The 22,126-nt window shown below is 41.7% G+C and overlaps 1 protein-coding gene across 1 annotated transcript; it reads right to left on the bottom strand.

Moving 5' to 3' along the window:
- Window positions 1-952: 952 nt before the first annotated feature.
- Window positions 953-17,104, bottom strand: Rab32 (RAB32, member RAS oncogene family). Its single transcript, XM_005065871.4, has 3 exons — window positions 16,697-17,104; window positions 8,040-8,317; window positions 953-3,771 (listed from the first exon to the last, which is right to left on the bottom strand). Exons 1-3 carry the CDS (start codon window positions 16,938-16,940, stop codon window positions 3,622-3,624), a joined length of 672 nt encoding a protein of 223 aa, XP_005065928.1. The 5' UTR covers window positions 16,941-17,104; the 3' UTR covers window positions 953-3,621.
- Between the last annotated feature and the right edge of the window lie 5,022 nt (window positions 17,105-22,126).

The following is a 22,126-nucleotide window of genomic DNA, read 5'->3' as shown; positions in this document are numbered from 1 at the left end:
CATATGAGTGCTACATGTGGAGACCAAAAGTTAATGTCAGGACCCCAGGTAATCGAATCCTGGGTAAAAGCTAGGAGTAGCCAAAAAAAAAGGTTTAGAGTTTTAGCTTCCGTGAGAAACCCTGCATCAAGGAACTAAGGCAGAAAAACAATACAGAAGGACACCCAGTGTCGTCCTCTGGATTCTTTGCATGAACGCACATGTGCTCACCAGTGTGCACTCATGCTGGTTTTGCATTCTTTGCCCATTGTTATTCATTGTTTGTCATTGTCCTGTTTTTTAATCCCCACCTAATCAACGAGGTTGTAAATATTTCGTTTGTTGCTTGTTAGAATTCTGTCTACGTTGTCTTTATTTATATTCTTATGAAATCAAATGTATGCTTTGTTTTCTTGGCTCTCAGCACTTGAGAGCATTTAAGGATTTTCTTAGCATATTTCCCCCAGTGGTCCTACAGTTTATGTAGTTTGATTTCTTTTTCTCATATTTAAGCTAATTTCAGTATTATATAATTTTGGGAGGAAACAAGAGAGAACTGTGATGTAGACGAAATGGCTAATCAGTGGTAGCAAGAACCTTAAGTGCCTATTGACTTCAGTGGGTGACAACAAATTTATATTTTTAGTACATTGTCTAAAGTGCCTAGACTTCATACTAACAATAATTTTGCGCACAGAAATACAGCTTTATATTTTAATAGTGTTTTGAGAATACTATAGATTTCAAATTCAGAATTTTTGTATGGTAATTAGCATGGGAGATTTCAAAATAGACATTGGATTACCATAAAAGTGTATTTCCAAGAAACCATGCAAAGTTTGAAGTGAGGCTTGGGAAATGTCATTAAGGAATTCAGAGCTTCACAGACATATTGGAAAGCTACTGTACCACAGTGATAACATTTAGAAATGTGGGGTTTAAGGATAGACACATAGCAGATAAGAAACTTGGCAACATCTTGATACATCTTTTAATAGGTTACTTTACACCAGTGTCTGAGAGAGGGTATATGTTTAAATGTATAACTGCTTTTTAAAGTGAATGAAGGGAACATAGAATTCTTTTCTTTCATTTAGTCTTTTTTATGTCATTTAGCCTCCATGCAAATTTTATGCTAAAGTTACAAAACATTAAAGAGTTTAAGATTAAGGCAAAAGATTAACAATTCTTTCTCTGAAATGTGAACAGTACATAGTATAAAGTGTCTCACATTACATAACAGAAATCAGTTTTGTCAGGATCTGTCCTGGATGAATACTGTAAATAAACCAACACTGTAAAGATGAACAAATTGAGTATCAAGACCACTGCTAAAGAACTTAAATGTGATAGACTATTTGTAAAAATTAATATCGTATCACACACAAAAACTTTCAAGTGACTTCAGTCACTTTCAGTATTTATTTAGGATAGACTTGATGTTTCCATCATTTGGGGTTTGATAGCAACACCTTATAGATTCTTCACAGACTGTGAAATATCAACCGTTATAAAGCTGTATTTTACACTTGGGTGATATGTATTTCTTAGAAAGAAAGATTTAACCATGACAAAATCAAAGGGATTGCATTAAATTATACACATTAATCAAACCCTGTTATCCTTGTCCTTGTCCAAAGGGTTAAAATGATTGATCTCATTACTTGAATATATAGCACTTAGCCACATTAAGGTAAGGCTTGAGTTTAGTGAAAAAAGAGCCTGTGACTCCTTTATTCTCAGGACAGAGATGCCAGATGATAGCATTTCTGTTTTTCTTGTTATTATGGCAGCGTGTTCACCTACCATGTTCACATGTTTCAAGAGACAAATACGTCCAGTGTTTCATTTGTTTCAGCTTTAAGCTATGACACAAAGGTTCTTTAAATTTCTTTAAAGGAGCTAAACTTTTTTGCATTATGTGATAAGTGCTTTAAAATAAAAATCAAGAGGTGGCTCAGTGAGTAAAACACTTGTTGCCTTTGCAGAGGATGTGGGTTGGGCTCCCATCATCGACACACACACACACACACACACACACACACGCGCGCGCGCACGCACGCACACACGCGCGCGCGCACGCACACACACGCGCACGCGCGCACACACACGCGCACGCGCGCGCACACACACACCCCACACATAGGAACAAATGCAGCCAAAGAACACACAAATAAAGCAGCTAAATCTAGAAAATTCACAGAATACAATTTTTAAGACTTTTTTTTTCCTTTTGGAGAAAGGATCTTGTGTAGCCCAGGCTGTCCTTGAGCTTGCTGTGTAGTCAATATATGCCTTGAATTCTACCTATTTGCCTCTGTCTCCTGCATGCTAGAACTACAGATGTGGGCCAACAGCCCAGTCAAACACAACATTTTATTAAACAAGAAAGTGCCTTCCTAGAAATACATTCACTCAACTCACAGGCTTAGGTTAAAATATTTATTCTTTGCTTTCACTGAGTTAAGTGTAACTCAAACACTGTAGATCTGCCTAACGTGTCTTAGGCATTATACAGTCGGTGTCTGTAACCGTAGACAAAAACCATTAGATACATGGTTTGCTTTCTTTCAGGTTTCATACTCGAGAAACTTGGGTATAACTGCATACACTTTGGAAAAAATTCTCCCCCTGACCATTATGAGGAGAGATCTGGAAAGGCAAGTTCCATATACTATGGCTGGGCCTTCAATAGCTCTAGGTTCTAACACAGAATGCCGGGCAGAGAAGGAATGCTCCTTTATATTGTTTCTAAGTAACAAGTACAAGTACATCTGAGAGGATCCAGAGGGAGACACCCATAATACATCCGTGGAGCAAGCACTTTCCTCCCTGCAGACCTAGGGTCTGTAACATTCTAGGCGAGCACTCTATCATTGGGCCATACCTCCAGCTCAGTACTTTTTGATTAGTTAGGGAAGGGAATCTCAAGATGTTTCAGAACAACTTCATTATACGCCACCTATGAGTTTTACAATCACATTTTGTTTGTTTATTTGTTTGTTTTTTGTTTGTTTTTTCCAGACAGGGTTTCTCTGTGTAACAGTACTAGCTGTCCTAGAACTTGCTTTGTAGATCATGTTGGCCTCAAATTCAAAGAGATAGTCCACCTTTGCTTCCCAAGTGCTAGGATTAAAGTTGAGCACCACTACCACCCAGCCCAGCTTAGACTCGGTATTTAATGACAAATGTTTTACAAGAAGTACAGAGTTTTGACTAGGAAATAACTGCATGGGATCTTCAATTCTATGTAGCTAACAGAAAGAAGAGAAGAAGAATTTTTTTTCGTAGAAAATAAGAAAAAAATAGGGGTTAGATGAGGATGAACACAGGAACAAAGACACTCAAAATGTCAGGAACACCGTGGGAAGTCTTCCTACTATTTCGGTTCTTACACTAAAAGCTAACACTTGAAATCCATGTCCAATAATGTTTCAAAGGATGTAAACATTAGTCTCTATTTGGCAGTACAGAAAGAGCCTAGGGTTCCTCTGGTCACAGGGCCTCTAGAGGGACCAGTTCTCCACGGATCTCCACCTTCACAGGAGTCGTTCCTGTGCAGCCAGACGGTAAAGCATGCCTGGGGGAGACTTACAAGGGACAGAGGCACCGTGAGCATAGTGCAGCCAATGCTGGGACACATCAGCAGCACTGGGACCTGGCCTTTGTTGGGAGGGGCTCATCGGTCAGTTTAATTTTGTCCATGTCGTTTTCTTCACTGGGAAAGCTCTGCTGGTTCGCAAGGATGTTTTCCACTAGGAACCGGGTGGCCTCGTCGATGTTTATATTATCCTGTCATAGGAACACAGAATGGGAAGGTCAGTGCCTGCCTTGGCCTCAGAAAGTAAATGTTGAGTGCAGTAAGGGGACTAGGGAGACTTGCCAGGGGGCGCTAAGCACACCTGGTAACCTCTTCTCCAATGCTAGCATCTGCTACTCTAAGAGTTCATGGCATTAGTTTACTTTGCTATTTATTCTTCGAAGGTGTCATACATGTATGGAATGAATTTTAGTTATTTCTGCTCCCATTAATCTCTCATATCCCATCCTTCTTCCCAGAGCCTCTGCTTCCCGAAACGTCTCCTCCCCCCACCATCTTCATGTCTTTTTGTGTGTGATTCACTGAGCTAATTAGAGTTGTTGCCCCAGCACGAGTGGGAGGCTATTTATTGAAACACAGGAAATGTTATTGATGGTTACATCACTTTTGTAACCTCAAGTGACGTCTTGGAGAACTCTGGCCACAGAATAGCCCTTGGCCTGAGTCTTTCTAATATTTGCTTTTGAGTAACTTCAAGTGCTGCATTCTTGTTGGGAAGCAGATAGGATCCTGTGTCCTCAGAGTGCGGAAGACACGTGGATCAAGGCCACTGCTTCCAAGCTTCCTGTTGAAAAGTTGCGACTCCACATTTGGACTTAATGAATCCAGATAGGTAAATATCCTACTTCTTTTTTTTTCTTTTTTTTTTTTTTGGTTTTACGAGACAGGGTTTCTCTGTATTGATTTGGAGGCTATCGGTCCAGCCCAGCCTCGAACTCACAGAGATCCGCCTGCCTCTGCCTCCCGAGTGCTGGGATTAAAGGGGTGCGCCACCACCGCCCGGTGATATCCTACTTCTTATACATCTTTTCCTCACTAACTTGAGCATCTGTTAATTCTCTTCTAAGGCAATTATCACTGTGTCAGTGGAAGCTGTCATTTCATCTGCACCAGTCCTCCTATATTTACTGGCCAGGACTCTACTGTGAGAGAAAATGTATTCTTTATTTGTTTGTGCACATCCATTAAGCCCATCCCAATAATTCTTTACTTGGTGATTGTCCTATAATTCTGTAGCATCTACAAGCAGGCCCCTGTTCTCTTTGGGACCTGTCCACACTGTTTTGTGAATGCTTCCTTACTTGCTGACAACACAGACTATCTCAAGGTTATCTTCACTTTCTAATCCCATCAGTCATGGAATCATGCCTTTCTCCTGATATCTTCAGTCTGCTTATTTAAAACATTGTATTGTAATTGTATTAGGAGAGTTCATTCTTTATATGGTGTTATTGCTTCTAGTCCTAAGGGCTAGTAGAGCTATTAGATACATGTCTACACACACACACACACACACACTTTTTTGTATATTTATAAATATTCATGAAAATAAATGCATACATATGAATACACATAAATTTATAAATAGAAAACTATATTAATGTCTCCAACCAAATCCAAAACACTATGAAATTGTCTCCCTTATTTGTGGAAACTTTCTCAGATAGCAGGGCTGCTCATTTGGGAATGATGCTATTTATTTATTTTTTTTCGAGACAGGTTTTCTCTGTGTAGCTTTTGAGCCTGTCCTGGAACTTGGTCTGTAGATCAGGCTGGCCCTGAACTCACAGAGATCTGCCTGCCTCTGTATCCCAAATGCTAGGATTAAAGGCATGGACCACCACTGTTTATTTAGGATGTTTTCACAGCATGGTCTAGTTTGAGACCTTTACTACCAAGATAACTTTAACAGAAGCAAGGATCTTTGAATTTCCAAGAGTGTTGTTCGGCTCTTGTCATTTTCCCTCATCATTAGTTATTTGGTTGTTGTGGTTGTTGCTGTGATAAAACACCATGACCAAGGCAACTTATGGAGGGAAGGATTTTCTGGGGCCCACAGGTGGGAGATTATTCAATGTCAGGTCTCATCAGAATGATGAAAGCAGGTGAGGGGCGTCTGCATCACAGGATAGCCCCCGAGGGTTGAGTGATGATAGAGTCGATGGCAAAGGGAAGTCCCTGGAGGCAGAAGTGAGTGGTCCCAGCCTACACTGTTTTGATAAATCCAGCATCTTATGTTGTCCTTGGTTCCATGAAAAGATAGTTGTGGTGGAAGAATGATGGAGCCCAGAAGTCCTGCAGGAGTTACTTAGCATGGCAGGAAGGAGAAAAATCACAGAAAAGGAAAGGCATTATGGAGAGACTGAATTTTCCAGCACTGTGCCTCTCTCTGCCCCATGTACATGATACATAAATTTGCTTTAATTTCCCATTACACATATATTTGCTTTAATTTCCCATTAAAGAGCAGTATGTGTGCAACTTGAGGAATTTCCTATACTGCCTGTAAAATCCCATGTAGGATTTATTTGATCTTCTAGCTAACAAACTTTAATATTATACAAAAACCTGCCTATAAAGTTCATAAATGATTGACATAGGACCTACAGTTTGAACCTGTGTAAGTGATTGGCTGTATTCTATTTGTAAACAAGATACTATGTAGAAGAGAGGGGGTGTGTTTATCAGTGAACATTCTCATGCATCTCTGAGCTTCCCTCAAGTATGTGAAGATGAGCTTCCACATGATTTCCTGTGTGGTGACTCGGGAGTCTTCTAGAGTCTAGAATCTGTAGTGTAACATTACTATGAATTTTTCCTTTAAAAGTTTGAAAAAATGAATCAAAACTTTAAGTATTACGTGAGTATTACCAATAGATCGACTTCCAGATCAGTCAGCAACTAGTTTCACAACCGGATTTTACTTGAATTCTAGTGCAATGGATTCTAATGGATACCTTGTCAGAAAGGCAGAGTTAAGGTCACAAATTTAGTCTTTTCTCCTTCATGGCGCACAATGGATTTTTATATGGAACTTTGCAACTCATTTCACTATATGATGGGATTTCTGTTCCTGTTCAGCTTGGAGTAACCACTGCTAGAGAGCTGTGTTTTAAGGAGAACATCCCCAGAGACTCATATACTGAATACTGATGCATTTGATGGGGCTGTTTGGTGAGGCTTAGGAAGTAGATCACTATGAACTAGTACTGAGATTTGAAAATCTATCACCCACAGTGTTCTCTCTCTGCTTTGTGCTTGTGGTTTGGGGTACGATCTCTTAGTCTCTAGTTGCCCCAGTTGCCATGTCTGCCTACTGACATGCTTCCGCCAAGCCCATGATGGTGACAGCACCACTGGGTTCCATCACAACTATCTATCTGTTTACAAAACAGTCAAAACAGTGTAGGCTGGGACCACTCACTTCTGCCTCCAGGGACTTTCCTTTGCCATCGACTCCATCATCACTCAACCCTTGGAGGCTATCCTGTGATGCAGATGCTCCTCACCTGCTTTCATCACTCTGATGAGAACTGACATTGAATAATCTCCCACCTTGAGGGCAAGAGCCTAGGAAAGCTGAAAGCAACCTGACAGGAATCCCAAAAATCATCACTCGGGAAGGATATTTGGAGAAACAATGATGTGTATACACACACACACACACACACACACACACACACACACACACACTTCTATAGCATACATATAAGCTGCAACAGTATAAACAATGTGAAAATTAAGGAATGAAAACTTATCACAGAATTTCTCAAGAAGTCACTATTTTTTTAGGCATGTCTGATGATTATTGAATTATTTTATTTAACAATTCCAGGAAATACAACTCTTCAATACAGTGAGTGTACCTCTCAATTTTTTTAACCTTAGCTAAGCTTTTCAAAATTTATCTCACTGTTTTTATTTTCTAAAAGAGAAAAAATTCAGTTCCCAATGATAAGAGAAAAAAAATCCATTCAGTTATTCAGGAAGGAGCCCAGAGTAAATGTTAACGTTTTGCTTAAAGCTCGCTGTTATCCAGTCTGCTGGTGACTGTTCTCTATGACCCATATATGTGACGACATATGACATTCATCTTCTAGAGACATTTCCTCCTGTTCTTTGCCTTTTTCGAAAGTCAAAAAGTACTTGTCTTCGACAAAACACCTTATCTCCCATTCACTCCAGTAACAGGAGAGAAACGCATTGGTTAAGAACGCAAACTTGTAGAAAATGTCATGGGATTTTTGCCCTGAACGACAGTTCTGCTCACCCATTCATGGCCTCGTCAGCTAACTTTGAAAGCACTTAGGCTTCAGAGGGGAGCCTGGTACATATCCACACTATGATTTTGTTATTATGGGCTTACAAAACTCCTTGTAGAAATCCATGTATTCACTTCATGTCCCAGCCCAGCCTGACAAGGGTATCAGAAACAGATCTGTCAGGAAAGCCTGCTCACCTTGGCAGAGGTTTCAAACCATCCAGTGAAGCCGTGGTCTTTACAGAACTGGTCCATCTGGGAAGGACTTTGGGCGCCATCCTTCTTCTGGTCACATTTGTTAGCTAGGAGGACAGCAGGAATGGGGCTGCCATTGGGGAGATGGACCTTGCTATCCAGATCACTTTTCCATTTTAAGACGGCCTCAAATGTGGAACCTCTTGAGAGATCAAAGACAACAAATGCTCCAAGAGCTTCCTTGTAGTATACTCGGGTCATGTTCCCAAAGCGCTCCTGCCCTAGGAATGCATACAAAAGGAGGTCAGGGTCATATTAAGGTACAGGTGAATGCTCAAAGGTCCTAAAAACCATTTTGAGGAACAGGCATTACTGGTGAGATTAAGGACATTCAGACAGAACAACAACCCAGGGACTTAAAATAGGTGTCTGACAATTGCTTGACAGGAGGAGCTAGTCCTTTGTAGAACACATTTACCACACACTTCAGGATTCCAGTACTGCAGGATGCACAAACAGATGGTTCTGCTTTCTCTCTCATTAGTCTAAGAAGGGAGAGGCAGGAGGGAAAACAGAAAGGCAGAAGTGGAAGAAGAGTGAATAATGAAATAATCTGAATTACATAATACAGACAGGTGATGTGGTCAAAAGCGAGTCAAGAACACTGGGACTGGACGGGAGACAAGGAGGCTTGTGATCTCAGCTCACCTTCCCTTTACACCTGTAACCCATCTCTACCCGCTGTTGCCTCATCCCCTCTTAGAAGCAGGCACTGGAAAAACCTGTGTCTTCCAGACAAGAAGTGACACACCCCTGGTTGCACGGTTGTGAGAAGGTTCGACGCACAGTTCTTTAGACACAGCCCTCTGAAAAAACTGAGCTTCTGTGAACTGCTGACCAAATTCTGCTGCTCCGTATACTACTGTCTGCACATCCAGACAGGTCTGCAAAGCAGGCTGTTACTACCTGCTGCCAAACAAGTCTTTCACATAACAAGGCTACCAATCTGACAGATGAATAGAGGGACAAAAAGGTGTTCGGTCTGGATCATGGGGACTCTCACCAAAAGAAACAGACTTAAGATTCTGAACTAGCTTGCATTTGTCTTGAATTCTTAATCTCATATATCTAAGCTGTCAAAACAGTGACTAGATTCAGAGGGGGAGAATGAGTAGCAAGCAATGAGAATCTAAGATTATCACCATGATCTAAGACAAAGGCACAGTAACAGCACCATACTTTCCTGTTCAAACACACTGAGGAACCAGCTTCATCTACATCTTTATTATCCTTTATTTACACAAATACAAAAATACCCCAGACTGCAAAAACCCTCTCTCCTCTGAATTCTATCACACCATTATATTTTTAAATATTGCTTTGACTTGTGACTCTTCATATGTCCAAACATCTGAATATGTTGGGACCTGTTTTTATTGGTAAAATAAATCTGATTTTAGCTTATCTGTGTAATTCATTCAATCATAAATGCTGACATTTATGGAAACTTAGGTTTGTCTCTTTCTCTATAAGTGTGCATTGAACAATGACATCAATGTGTTCATTTAGGATATTTTAAAGGTTAAGGGTAAGGTCACCAAGACTGAGCAATGACATCAATATGTTCATTTAGGATATTTTAAAGGTTAAGGGTAAGGTCACCAAGACTTCAAAAACAACTAGACAGAGGCATTGAAGCAGAGGCATTGAAGTTGTTTGGACTCCAACTTCTCCTAGTGAGCCGAAAGGAACTCACTGTTATGAACTTTAATTAATGAACACGAAAGGGCTTTAGCAACAAGTGACTCCCACTAAAAGAGTCATAGGTTAAGAAAGATGGAAGGATTAACATTTTAGGGTAATTACATACTTCTCAGCTTGATCATCCTTTGAATTTCAAAAAGATAAGGTGCCAAGTTAGTAAAAGAATAGGTAACTATCTGTTCTAAAGAGCTCCTAAGCTTTCATAACTCTTGCTTGTGTGTGTGTGTGTGTGTGTGTAAATCTTCTGAAAATCCCAAACAATTTTTCTGTTAATCATAACGCATGGTATTAAAAAATGTACTCATCTGTCCTTTCTGACTACTCATCCAAAACCAGAAATGCCTATGATAAGGAATTTTAGGGGAAGATACTTTGGCTTAGAAATGTCAGACAGATTCTCTGAGATGTCAAGACTGGAAGGAAATTCTCCCTGACAGGGCTCACATCAGAAATTGTACTTCAAACAGACAAACAAACACACCAACAACAACAACCTGTATGTTAAGTGAAAAAAAAAGTTATACAATTCAGCAAATGAAAAGGAGAGGACTTGGGAGGGGGGATCAAGTGTCAATCACTTACCCAGTGAAAATTTTCACCCAGAGTAAATATGGAAAGAGGACTCTCAAGCAAGAAGAGAAAACAGCGCTTAAAAGTCGTGAAAACATTAGAATGGACACTTTACTGCAAGGCAGACAAACTGTGCCGAAGCTGCAGGGCCTGGCTTGGGATCTGAGGGAATCTTTGCATGAGAAACATCTGGGTAAAGGAGGAAGCCTGTCTCTGGTAGTTATGGTGGGGAGGGGCAGAGGAGCAAAAGCTTCCTGTTCAGACTTAAAACTTGCATTGATAGGAAAATCAGTCAGAACTAGGGATTCATCATTCTAATAGACGTGTTGAACAAGTTCAGATTAATTCAGAGGATCTCTGTGCAAGAGTAATGCCTCTGAGTAGTGCTAAAAGAGAAACTACTGGCTGAAACTAGGAGACAGGTACAAGCATCCAGGTAGTCCAGCTTGCTTACAAGAGAATGGAGTCCCAAGGAAATACTGGGATTCTCTGGGTTGATCGCACTACTGTGCCACTTGGTCTGTTCCCAGATATTTACTGGAAAAGACAAATTTCTGCTTGTGTCCTGTGTGGCAGAAGGGATTCTTGTTAGTACCAGTAGCTAACTTGACTTCCCCAAGTACAGTAAAATGCTGCTACAGTGCCCACCCCCCAAACACACTCTAGTCATCTTGTGTTTTCCTACAGTAGCTGAGGGAAGACCCCTATTGCAGAGTGTACCAGTCACTGATACTAGGAGTAGCCTTTATCACCTACATTGCTGCTGACATACTGGCAGGACACTTTCAGTGATTCTCCAAAATATTTTGTGTCTTAGACAATGTGCCGTTGCCTCAGGAGGAAGGTGTGTTGATTATAACTGGGAATTTTGGCAAGCATGAAAGATGAAAAAAGTAAGTACCGAGAGAGTGGTTCAGCTCCAAAGATATCATCATACAAGCTCTTACATATGCAAAGGCTGAAATCTTAAAATACCTTAAGTTGGCAAAGGATTAAAATATTTATAATGCTATTTGGAGTACTATACATTAATGACAATGAGGAGGACCAAACAGCAAATCTAGTATCTTTCTAGGAACAAATATTCCCATTTGACTTAAAAAAAAAAACAAAATAGTCTGTCTTACCTCTTTAAAACATATGAAAATCTTAACGAATCTGTTTCTCTCAGATTTAATAAAGAAAGTACCACGTTCTGCTGTGATGAGACGTACAATTCATAGAAACTGGGTTTGGGGGTTTCCATCATGCCTTTTTCTCGGGTTTTCCCTCCCTATTATATCTGTGCCTCCCTCTTGATAATCCAAATGTTCCAATAACGTTAGTAGAAATTCAAAATAAAAGTCTCATAGCAACACCCGAGAGCAAGACAATAAACGGGGCTTAGTTTCTCCGCTTTCAGATCCTCAGTTCTTCCCCATCCACTGAGAGTAAACACGCGTTACCCATTAACTACTCAAGGTGACTCAGAAGAAATATCCAGTTTCTAATTAGTACATGGAAGGTCTCCTAAAGAAAACCCTTAAATCTCATGGTGCATTGCAGAGACATGTCCACAGGCACTCTCCAAACAGATTATAAGAGGATCATTACCTATGAAAATAAAAATACCTCGCTAAATTTGTGCTCACATTCTTAATAGCTTTAAAAGATTATGACATTGTTCCTGATCCTTTAAATAAATGTATCCAACATGAACAAAAAGTATCCTGTCTCTATATGTAAATTCCTCTTTTGTCCGTAAAATGGCCTCCACCAGAGGCTCCTGAGATGATCACACAGGGGACAAGGACGGCCTGATGGCACTTCTGTGGAAGTGCTGGGAATCTGGGAAAGGAAGTGAAGGGCATGGGAGATGTGACCGTGAGGGGACACGGACGCCAGGCAGGCGGTCTGATGAAGTGGTAAGCTCCTGGAGTCTGGAGTGTAGTGGGAATGTGGGTGTGTTGCCAGGGTGCAACAGGGCCCAAGATAGAACAAAGCTTCTCAGCTTTAGTATAAATCAGAATCACACATACCGTGAGATAGGTAAACTCCCAAGTGCTTCAAATTCTGATTTGGCAGGCATGAAGGGTGGCTAATTGTTACCCACAACTTCCCTGTACAGAGTATTTTGGAGCGAGCTCTATGCCCAGTTTAAAACATGAGCCTTATATCTCTTAATTGCCCTTGCATGTAGACATGCCCATTTTACTGGGCCACTGAAACATTAATACAGTTTTAGAATAAGGGAGTGGTGACAAGCCAGATTTTGTCTATGAAGATCTTACGGTACAGTTCACCAGTCCTGGAATGCCTAACCCCAGACTTAGGTGTGAAAGGAGTATCACTTGCTGAACCAGGCCGGATGAACACAGTTGTCAGATGAAGCCTAGCCTGGTGACATAGCAGATGCCAAACAGCTTGTGCATGTTCTTGACAGTGGACACTAAGGTCCCTGTGGTTCTGATGAGAGATTCCAGATAATCACAATCAGAACCCCAATATACTCAGTGTAATCTCAAGAAGCAGTCACAAGCCATGGTAGAGGATGTGTAAATAAACTATACAGACAGAATCCAGTGGTTGTGGGGGATGATTGGGTTGGAGAGAATTCAGGCTGTCAGCTAAAATGACCAATAGAAACCGTAAAGCTATATCTTTGATATCCACCCCCGACCCCATCTCTGTCTCAGAAGGGAGCCACTCCTGCCTGGCTTGCTGAGTCAAAGGGAAAAAGGCTTTCGATGAGAACACTTGGGTGAATTCTAAAACATGTTTCCTTGGTCTGTGGTCTTACAGAAGTCTCCCACATTTACATAATAAAAAAACAGAAAATTCTATATGGGAAGCTTATAAAAAGCAAATAACATATACACAATGAATACAATTTCTCCAAGAATGTATTTGAAAATAACACTTCATTCCTGGACTACATGGCTCAGGCTTAATCACTGGCTGTTTACCAGAGACCAGGCAAACATCTACAATTATTGCTTTGATGTTTTTATAGGGCGTGTTCCTGTAGCCATGTGCCAATAAACAGCTTACCACATGCAGACATGTCCATAGTGGAAAGTCTTTCAAAATGTATTTTAAAAGGATGCAGCCAGTCAAAACCTGCCTACTGTGGGATTTCTGAACTTCCTAGGTAAGAAGCACAGTGACTGGAGATGTTGGATTGAAGGTAGGAAGAAATGGTAATTGTTATGAGTCTACAATGTGAAGTATGTTCTAACTTAGTTCCTTCTATGCAATGAGAATCACTTTGCTGAGGCCTGTGCCAGCAAGCTACTGTGGTCCTTAATTTGAAGGGTTTACATGGAGCTGTTTGGCTCCCTTTGAAGAAAGCATTCTGTAATTCTTGCCTATTGTGCACTTCAAAGCTTTCCTGATGGTTGACATTACTATTATTATTTTCTTTTTTATGACCCTGTCCACCTCTGCAGCCTCCAGAGCAACAGTATTGAAAAGGAACTAGCAGCTGAGTCATGTCATGTGGCTGGCTCCTCCTTTTGTTTTGCAACCCGGAGAATACTTTTATTCTTTCAGACTTCAGTATGAGTCAGTGTTGTAAACATACACGGCGTATGCTTAGCCTCAGGGAAGTGTTTTGCCATGGTCTTCATTATACAACATTTTCCTCATTCAAATGGTATGAGCTAAGCAGAATTCACCAGTAACTCAAATGTTCAAACCAAGCAGTTGAGGTTGTAGTTCTGCAAATTCCTGCCTGAATCCAAGTCATTTATGTCTCTCGTCATCTGTATTCCCCAAACTCTGACTCTATGAGAAAAGCCTGTGTCTAGGTATCACATACACAGGCTCTTCTTATATCAACTTGACATGCAAACTAGAGCTATCTGAAAGGAAGGGACATCAATTGAGAAAAATGTCTCCATAAGGTCTAGCTGTAAGGCATTTTCTTCATTCGTGATTGATGAGGGAGGACCCATTCCACTGTGGGTGGGGCCATCTCTGGGTTGGTGCTCATGGATTCTATTAGAAAGCAGGCTGAGCAAGTCATGATGAGCAAGCCAGGAGGCAGCTCCCCTCCATGGCCTCTGCATCAGCCCCTGCTTCCAGGTTCTTGGCCTGTTTGAGTTCGTCCTGACTTCCTTCCGTGATGAACAGTGCTGTCGAGTGTAAGCTGAATAAACCCCTTCCTCCCCAACATGAATTTTGGTCATGGTGTTTCAACAATAGAAACCCTAAATAAGACACCTGGTAAGTTTTTGTCAAGTTGTTATTTAGAGTTATGTATTTGCGGAACACCACAAGAGTTCCTTTTGAAAAAAGAACAGCTAACATCAGAGATCCCTTCTGGAAATTATAAAGTGTATCTTTCTTTCCAACAAAGCTCAAGCTTCAGATTTTGACAAGAGTGCAAGCATGGCATCATCATGACAGGCAGATGGGCTTTGTCTCCCTCCTGGCTATGGTGTCAGTTCAAGAAGAATGGAGCTGGGTGTACCGGTACATTCTTGTAGTTCCACCAGTAGGGAGGCTGAGGGAGGAGGATCTAGAGTTGGAGGCCAAGAGCTGAGGGGACGCACAGAAGGAAACATTCTCATTTGTTTGTTTGTTTGTTTATTTACTTACTTACTTATTTATTTTCCCACACAGGGTTTTTCTGGGTAGTCCTGGCTATCCTGGAACTCACTCTGTAGATCAGTCTAGCTTCAAACTCACAGATCTTCCTGTCTCTGTGCCCCAAGTGCTGGATTAAAGGCATCGGGAACTCTTACTCTTGCTTCCCCAAATCTCCAAACATAATTTAATACTTAGTATCCTAGTGGTTTACACATAATAAAAGAAACTGAATTGCCATTGTAACAGGGGTTTCAAACCATCCCCGTGAAAAAAGCGGCACTGGACAGGGGAAGGCAACCTTCAGGATGTGAGAAGTTGGCAAGAAGAAGAGTCTGTTCTTCAGTGTTCTGAGCAGTAGTAGACAGGGTTTCAAATGAGACCTCTGGCTTTAAAGGATGGGTGACACTTCAAATGGATTCCTAGTTGCTTTTTTTTTTTCAAACAAAACAAGTAGAGTCCAAGGCCGAGCAACTTCCTGAGAGACTGGTATCCATGCGCATACATAGATAGAACTGATCTAAACTGGCTCCATTCTTAAGCAACTGAGGGTAGAGTTTATAACCTTTCCACACGTGGAAGGCTAGAAAAAGAACACAGTACTTACTGCCTGGTCTAAGTGCCAGGTGCCCCTCCACTCTGCTCCCAGCTGTGTAACCACACCGTCCGGGACCTTACGGTATGCACCCCGTGGGAACAACCTAGGCAAGGTGTTCTACAATCTTAAACAAGCTCCCATTCAAACGCTTGCTGGCAACCAGAAGCTCTGAACACAATGATCAAACAGGGTAACCTTTGATACCATTTCATTCAGCTTCACACAAGGTCACCTTTTGTTGGACGCCCAAGCAGTACCTAGAACTCGGGGAAGGGTGTTCTCCCAAAGACAATGAATGTTTCTTACATTTCACAGCAACAAGTGAAAGCAGAAGGTAACAATTCAGTGTTTGTGGGATGGGGAAGTGCCCAGGGGAAGGCCTGAGGATTGGCTTAGGGAAGGGCAGGCAGCAGGAAAGTTCCAGAACTTTCCCAACCCTACTCCAGGGTCACCAGGCCTCCCAAGTGAGAGGCATTTCAGGAATGGAGTTTCCTTCACAAAGGCCTGGCTGAGCTCCAAGTTTTTCTCACACATAGCTCCAACCCCTTTTAGTAAATTATAAGCAGGTCTGTCATTACTCAGAGGTAAAATTTCTTGGCTTAAGGAGAGAAAAATCCTTACATCAGCTGGGCACAGACCCAAGACAGATGAGAGGGGGAACATGGTCGAATGCAGCCCAGTTTTGTTGGGTTTGGGTCTATCACTAACAAGGTGATACTCAGCCTTCTTCATGCTGTGACCCTTTAATACAGTTCCTCATGTTGTGGTGACCCCCAACCATAAAATTACTTTCATTGCTACTTCATAACTGTCATTTTGCTACTGTTATGAATCATAATGTAAATATCTGTGTTTTCTGATTGTCATAGGGACTGGGTGGTTCGACACCCCCAGGTTGAGAGCCACTGTCCTAACCGGTAGTGAAACTCCAGGCAAGTCCTTTAAGTCATCCAGAACTTCAGTAAGGGAAGCCATAGGCCTCCCAAAGCCGACTTTCCAGGACCTTTTCAGCCCCTCCAGGAGTCACTTATCTTCCTGTTCCATTTGTCCTCTTCTAAAAGCGCACCTCAGGGAGCTCAGGCAGAGGAAAGAAAAGAGAGGAGGAACCAGGAGGCAGAGAGGAGCGAGAGCCTGGGGGCACTGAATGCTGCCCGCTTACCCGCGATGTCCCACAGCTGCAGGCGCACGAGCGTCCTGCTGTCCCAGTTGAGGACCTTGAGGGCGAAGTCTACCCCGATGGTGGCCCGGTAGTGTTGGGAGAAGAGCTGGTGCACATAGCGCTTGATGATGCTGGTCTTGCCCACGCCGAGCTCGCCGATGACCAGCACCTTGAAGAGGTGCTCTCGGGTCTCGGGCGCCGGGGTGGCTGTCGTCCCCGGCTGCCCGAATCCCTCGCCCGCCATGGGCACCGGGAATCTTCCACCAGGCTGTCAGGGCAGATCCTTCCTCTGCGCACCCGGCGACGCTTGTCACGCGAGTCACCGGACCCGGAACCGACCGCGCTCAGCCGGCCCAGGAGAGTCTGTGTGCACCCTAAGCTGGGCCAGCCTGGTCGGGCACTTCCTCTTCCCGCGGGACCCCCCTCGTGGTCCACGGCGCCCCCTGCTGGCCTCAGACCGCATGGGGACCTGGGAGGCCAGTGCTGGCACTGAGCCTGTGCCTTTGATTTCTAGTAACTGGAAAACAAAAAGCAGGTGACTCAACTTAGCAAAGGCTGGGTCATCTGATGAATCTAGTTTTAATGTGTGAGGAAACTGCATGCTGCTTTCCATAATGACTGCAATTTACATCGTCAGCAATGGTGTGCGAGCATTCCCTTTTCTCCACACCTTAAGTCGACACTTAGTCTCTAGCTGTTTGGTAATAGCTTTCCTAATAAGTGCGAGGTGGTGCCTGCGTGGAATTTTGATTGACATTTCCCTGATGATGAGGAATGTCAAGTTCCTTTGTCATACATATGTTGATCATTTGTATATTCTCTTTAGGGAATGATAATTGGATTTGTTCGCCATTGAGCATTGTGAACTCCTTAATGTTTTGGGTGTTTGGCTTACATGTAGCTTTCTCCAAGTCTGTAGGCTTCTTTCTTCATTTTGCTTTGGTATCCAGAGACTTTTCTAGTTAATGAACTTCCATTTGTCAATTTTGGCTTCACTTTGGGGTGATTTCCAATATAGTTGCTAAGCTCAGTGGCAGCATGTGACCCAGCAATTTTTATTTTGAGGATATACCCTAAAGAAATGAAATCAGGTCCCCCCCAGGAGGTAAACACATTCATTATAGTATTGTTTATTCACAATAGCCAAGATGTGGGAAGAATGGAAGTGTTCTGAGTAGAAGTATGGAAGACGTATTGAGTAAATACACATATATTGCATGTATGTTTGTGTATATATGCAATGGAGTATTATTCAGTCTTAAAATGAACGTAACAAAATGCACGAAACCAGAGACCAGGTTTCTAAATGGAACAAGACTGAGAGGGAGTGAAAGTGTTACACTGTATTACTCATTACACTACTGTTTCCCTGGGAAATGGATTAACCATGGCATCCACTCCACCCAATCCTAAACCTTCTTGGCCATTTCAGACCCTCCAACAAGCTGCAAAACTAGCAGGTGTCAGAAAGGCACCAATCCTGATGTGGTTGCTATATTTTTGTTATGCAGTGTTTTCTTAACCACGCTCCTTTCTTCCACAATCTGTGTTCATGTGTCCGTATGTGTGTGAGTATGCAAGCATGTTTGTGCATGTGCATGCATGTGTGTATGTTTCCGAGAACATCCTGCAATCTTTCAAAAATTGCCTTTACATTCTGGTTTCCATTGAATGTCAACTTTTGCAAATGTACCACTAGGTCTTCTGTTGGAACTAAAGTGGGTAAAATTCATTAGTTGGGGGGGGGGATTGAAAATCAATCCAATATTAAGTCTTTAAATATATTGATATGGTGCAATAATTATACACCATTATAATAATGCATATAATAATGTAAGTATTACTGTCTTTCAGTGATGAGGTTGTAAATTTTATGTATTTGTGTTTTACAAAGAAATTCTATACATATGTGTTTATGTATCTTGTTTTATTTATATTATTCCTAATACATGCATTATATGCTATATATATTCTATATAATGTACTTTGATTGTATTCATTCTTCTAGTCTCCTCTCTTGTCCCTCTATCCCTCTCTAGCTAATCACATTCTTCAAAGTCAAAGACTTGTATATAATGGAGTAAGATTCAATTATTGCAATGCTAAGCATTTACTTTTAGAATTACATTATACCTGTGCTGATTATTTAGCATATATATATTAGCATATATATTTCCTTCTTTATCTTATTTCACTTGCAAGGACTTCCAGTATCATTTTATTAAAAACAGAGAGTACAGAGCCCAGTGAAAAGTATTTTATGTGTATGACTGTTTGGTCTGCACGTTAGTTAACAGAGGCCAAAAAGGGTATGGATACCTTGAGACAGTTACGGACAGTTGTGAGCTGCCATATGGGTGCTGAGAATCAAACCCTGGTCCTCCGGAAGAGTAACCAGTGCTCTATGCTGGGCCATTTCACAGCTCCACCCAGTTTTAGATAAGTTACTGACACCAGTGATTAATTTTAAACAACCTTCAATTCTTAGAAGGTATTATATTTATAAAAATGTGTGGAGACACTAGCCTACATATCCCACACTAGTTACCTTGTTGCTATTATTTTATAATGATACATTAGTCACAACAAATGAATCAGTGTTTTTACAATTATTTTAAATCCATACCTTATGTATACTTACTTAGATTTTACCTAATGTGTTCTTTCTTTTCTGTTTCAGTGTCCCCTTCAGGATAACAGAGCAAATTTGATCAACACGTTAAGCTTTTTTATTCCTAACACATTTTTTAGGCTTTAGATATTTATGACAACCTTGACGGTTCTGAGATATACAGTTTAGCTATAATGTAGAATGGGTTTGTTAGTTGCATTTGTCCAGTTGGTTTATCACTGTTACATTAGAGCTGTGACAGTTTTGAAGGGAGACCACACAGTAAAGAATTGCTGTTCTTACCAATCATATAAAGAGTGTGTAGCATCACACTCAGATTAAAAGATAAATGTGCATATTCAATTGCATAGGCAGGTCTTCGTACTTAGTGTTTACATAGATGTATCTATGAGGGTGTGAGGATAAGTATAGGTTATGGGTCTAGACATGGTACCAATGAGTGTGTGTATGTGTTTATATTATTCTAGATAATTCATTTTAATTCTATATTTAAACACAAAGGCATTTATTTATTGAACTCCTGTTCTGAGTATGTTTCTAAGTATAACACCATTCTGGCTGGCAAATTTACATACACAGCCTCTGCATTCTCTAGAAGTTTTTGTTTTCTAGACCAACAATAGTTTCAGCTTTTTACTGAATATGACCAACAATCCCACAAGATTTTATGATTTTCTTTATTTCATATTCTAAAATGTATTTATGTGTCTTTTACATCATCTATCTTGATCCCATTCATTTCCTTGTCCCTCACATCTGCCCTCAGCCCCTGAACCCCCCTAAAAAAACAAAATTTAAGAGAAAAAAGGGAAAAAATTTAAAATCTCATCAAGGAAAGTGCAGTGTGACATAGTGAGTCACACCGCGAACCCTTTTTGTCCATGTATCTTTACATGCAAGTGCTCATTGCATAGAGTCATTGGTCTGGTTTGAGGCCTCTGGTTTCTACTATTCTATCAATGCTGGGTCCTCACTCAGACTCTTCCTGGATATCCTTTTGTTGCCCTGTGTTGTGGAGATCCTGGAGCTTTGGGTCTGTGGATCAGGTCCCTTCACGTGCTCCAGCAGGGGTGGATGTTGGGGCAGGCCAACCTTAGGACTGGACCTGGGCAGCTGTAGGGCTGGTCTGACAGATGGGCGATGGGAACAGTTCCCCCATGCTCCCATGCTCACAATTTCAGGGCTGGATCACCCACACCTGCACAAACAGGGTTGGCTCTATTGTGCTGCCCTGGTGGGGTTCAAGGTCTGCTCTCCAGAGTGTTGCAGCTGGTGGGGGTCAGTGATGGCTCTCCCAGTCTTAAGAACACAGGGCCAGCTCTCTCACAAGCCTCAGACACTGATGGGGGATATTTTATGATTTTTTTTAATCCTTGATGTTCTGAAATAAGATGAGTTTTAGTGTGGATCATTTTGTATGCACTGGACTTGTATTAGTCAGGCTTTCTATTTGTATTGCTGTGACAAAATACCCAACAGCAACAAATTGAGGGAATAATTGATTTATTTTGTCTCCCACGTTCAGAGGTTTCCATCAATATGACAAGGAAGACGTGATGCGTAGTTCACATTGTGGTGGTCAAAAAACAAAAAACAAACAAACAAACAAAGCAAGAAGGAGGGCTTGTGCTAACTGGCTCCTGCCCTTCTTCATTACATTTAGGGTAACAGCCTATGGAACAGCATAGCATTGCCCGCATTCAGAGTAGATTAATCCATCCAGGAAATGCCCCATAGACAAGTCCAGCGAATAAAAATAGAGTCACATTAAAGCAGATCTTTTTCTAGACCATATGGAAAATGGGAGAAACCAGTGTGCTATGTCAAAATTCTTGGCAAGCCTCAATTCAATCACTGTGACAAGATTAACTGCCATAGGACTCTCGATAGAGGATTTTGGATCAAGAATTTCTAAAATGATCCTTACATTATATTATTATTTTCATTTTTAGAAACACTTTTATTTACATATCTGTCTCCCCCTTCCCTCGCCCTCCCATCCTCCCATCCTCCCATGCTTCACACCCACCCACCACCCACTCCCCAGGGATAGTGAGACCTTCTACGGGGGAATCATCAAAGTCCATCTCATCATTTGGAGGCGGGCTCAGGTCCTCCTTTCCATATCTGGGCTGCAATAGTATCCCTCCATTGGGAATGGATTCCCCAACTCCATTTGTGGCCTAAGAATAAACCCTATCTCCACTGTTAGAGGTTCCATAGACTGTCTTGGACTCCTAGCTGGTACCCACATTCAGAGGGCTTGGTTTGTTCCAGTGCTGCTTCCCCCACTTTACAACTAGGGTATGCATGCTTTCATTAGGTCAGGTCAAATATTTCTGCAGGTATCTCCAGTTCTGTCTTGGTTCATTTGGTCATCTCTCCTCCCTCTCCACAATTGGATTCTGGGAGTATGGCTCAGTGCTCAGCTGTGGGTGCCTGTTTCTACTTCAATCAGCTACTGGGTCAAGGCTCTAGGTAGTCATCAATCCATCAAAGGCAGCCTCTCCACCAATGACTGGACTCTTAGTTGGGGTCATCCCTGTGGATCCCCTACCATTTCCTCTGTGCCAGACCTCTCTCCAAACCTACTGGCTATCTTTATCAAGGCATCTCCTTTCTTGCCCTCTTCTATTCCTCCCCATGTCTCAGTTCTCCTTCCCTCCTTCTCTTCTTTCCATTTCCCTCCTCTCACCCCACCTTGTGCTCCCAATTTGCTCAGGGGTTCTTTTCCTCCTTCCCTTCTTCGGTGGACCATGAGTTTTTTCCCTTGGGGTTCTCCTTGTTTTCTAGCTCTT

This window comes from Mesocricetus auratus, unplaced genomic scaffold (assembly GCF_017639785.1).
Source record: "Mesocricetus auratus isolate SY011 unplaced genomic scaffold, BCM_Maur_2.0 Super-Scaffold_100018, whole genome shotgun sequence".
In the NCBI taxonomy this organism is placed as follows: Eukaryota; Metazoa; Chordata; class Mammalia; order Rodentia; family Cricetidae; genus Mesocricetus; species Mesocricetus auratus.
Note: the sequence above shows the minus strand (reverse complement) of the source record. Positions and strands in the feature narration are given on the sequence as shown.

Coding starts and splice junctions, on each gene's coding strand:
- Rab32 (XM_005065871.4), bottom strand. CDS start 16,940: ATGGCGGGCGAGGGATTCGGGCAGCCGGGGACGACAGCCACCCCGGCG. Junction 8,318..16,696: donor GCAGCTGTGGGACATCGCGG/GTAAGCGGGCAG, acceptor ATGCATTCCTAG/GGCAGGAGCGCTTTGGGAAC. Junction 3,772..8,039: donor GGTTTGAAACCTCTGCCAAG/GTGAGCAGGCTT, acceptor TTCCTATGACAG/GATAATATAAACATCGACGA.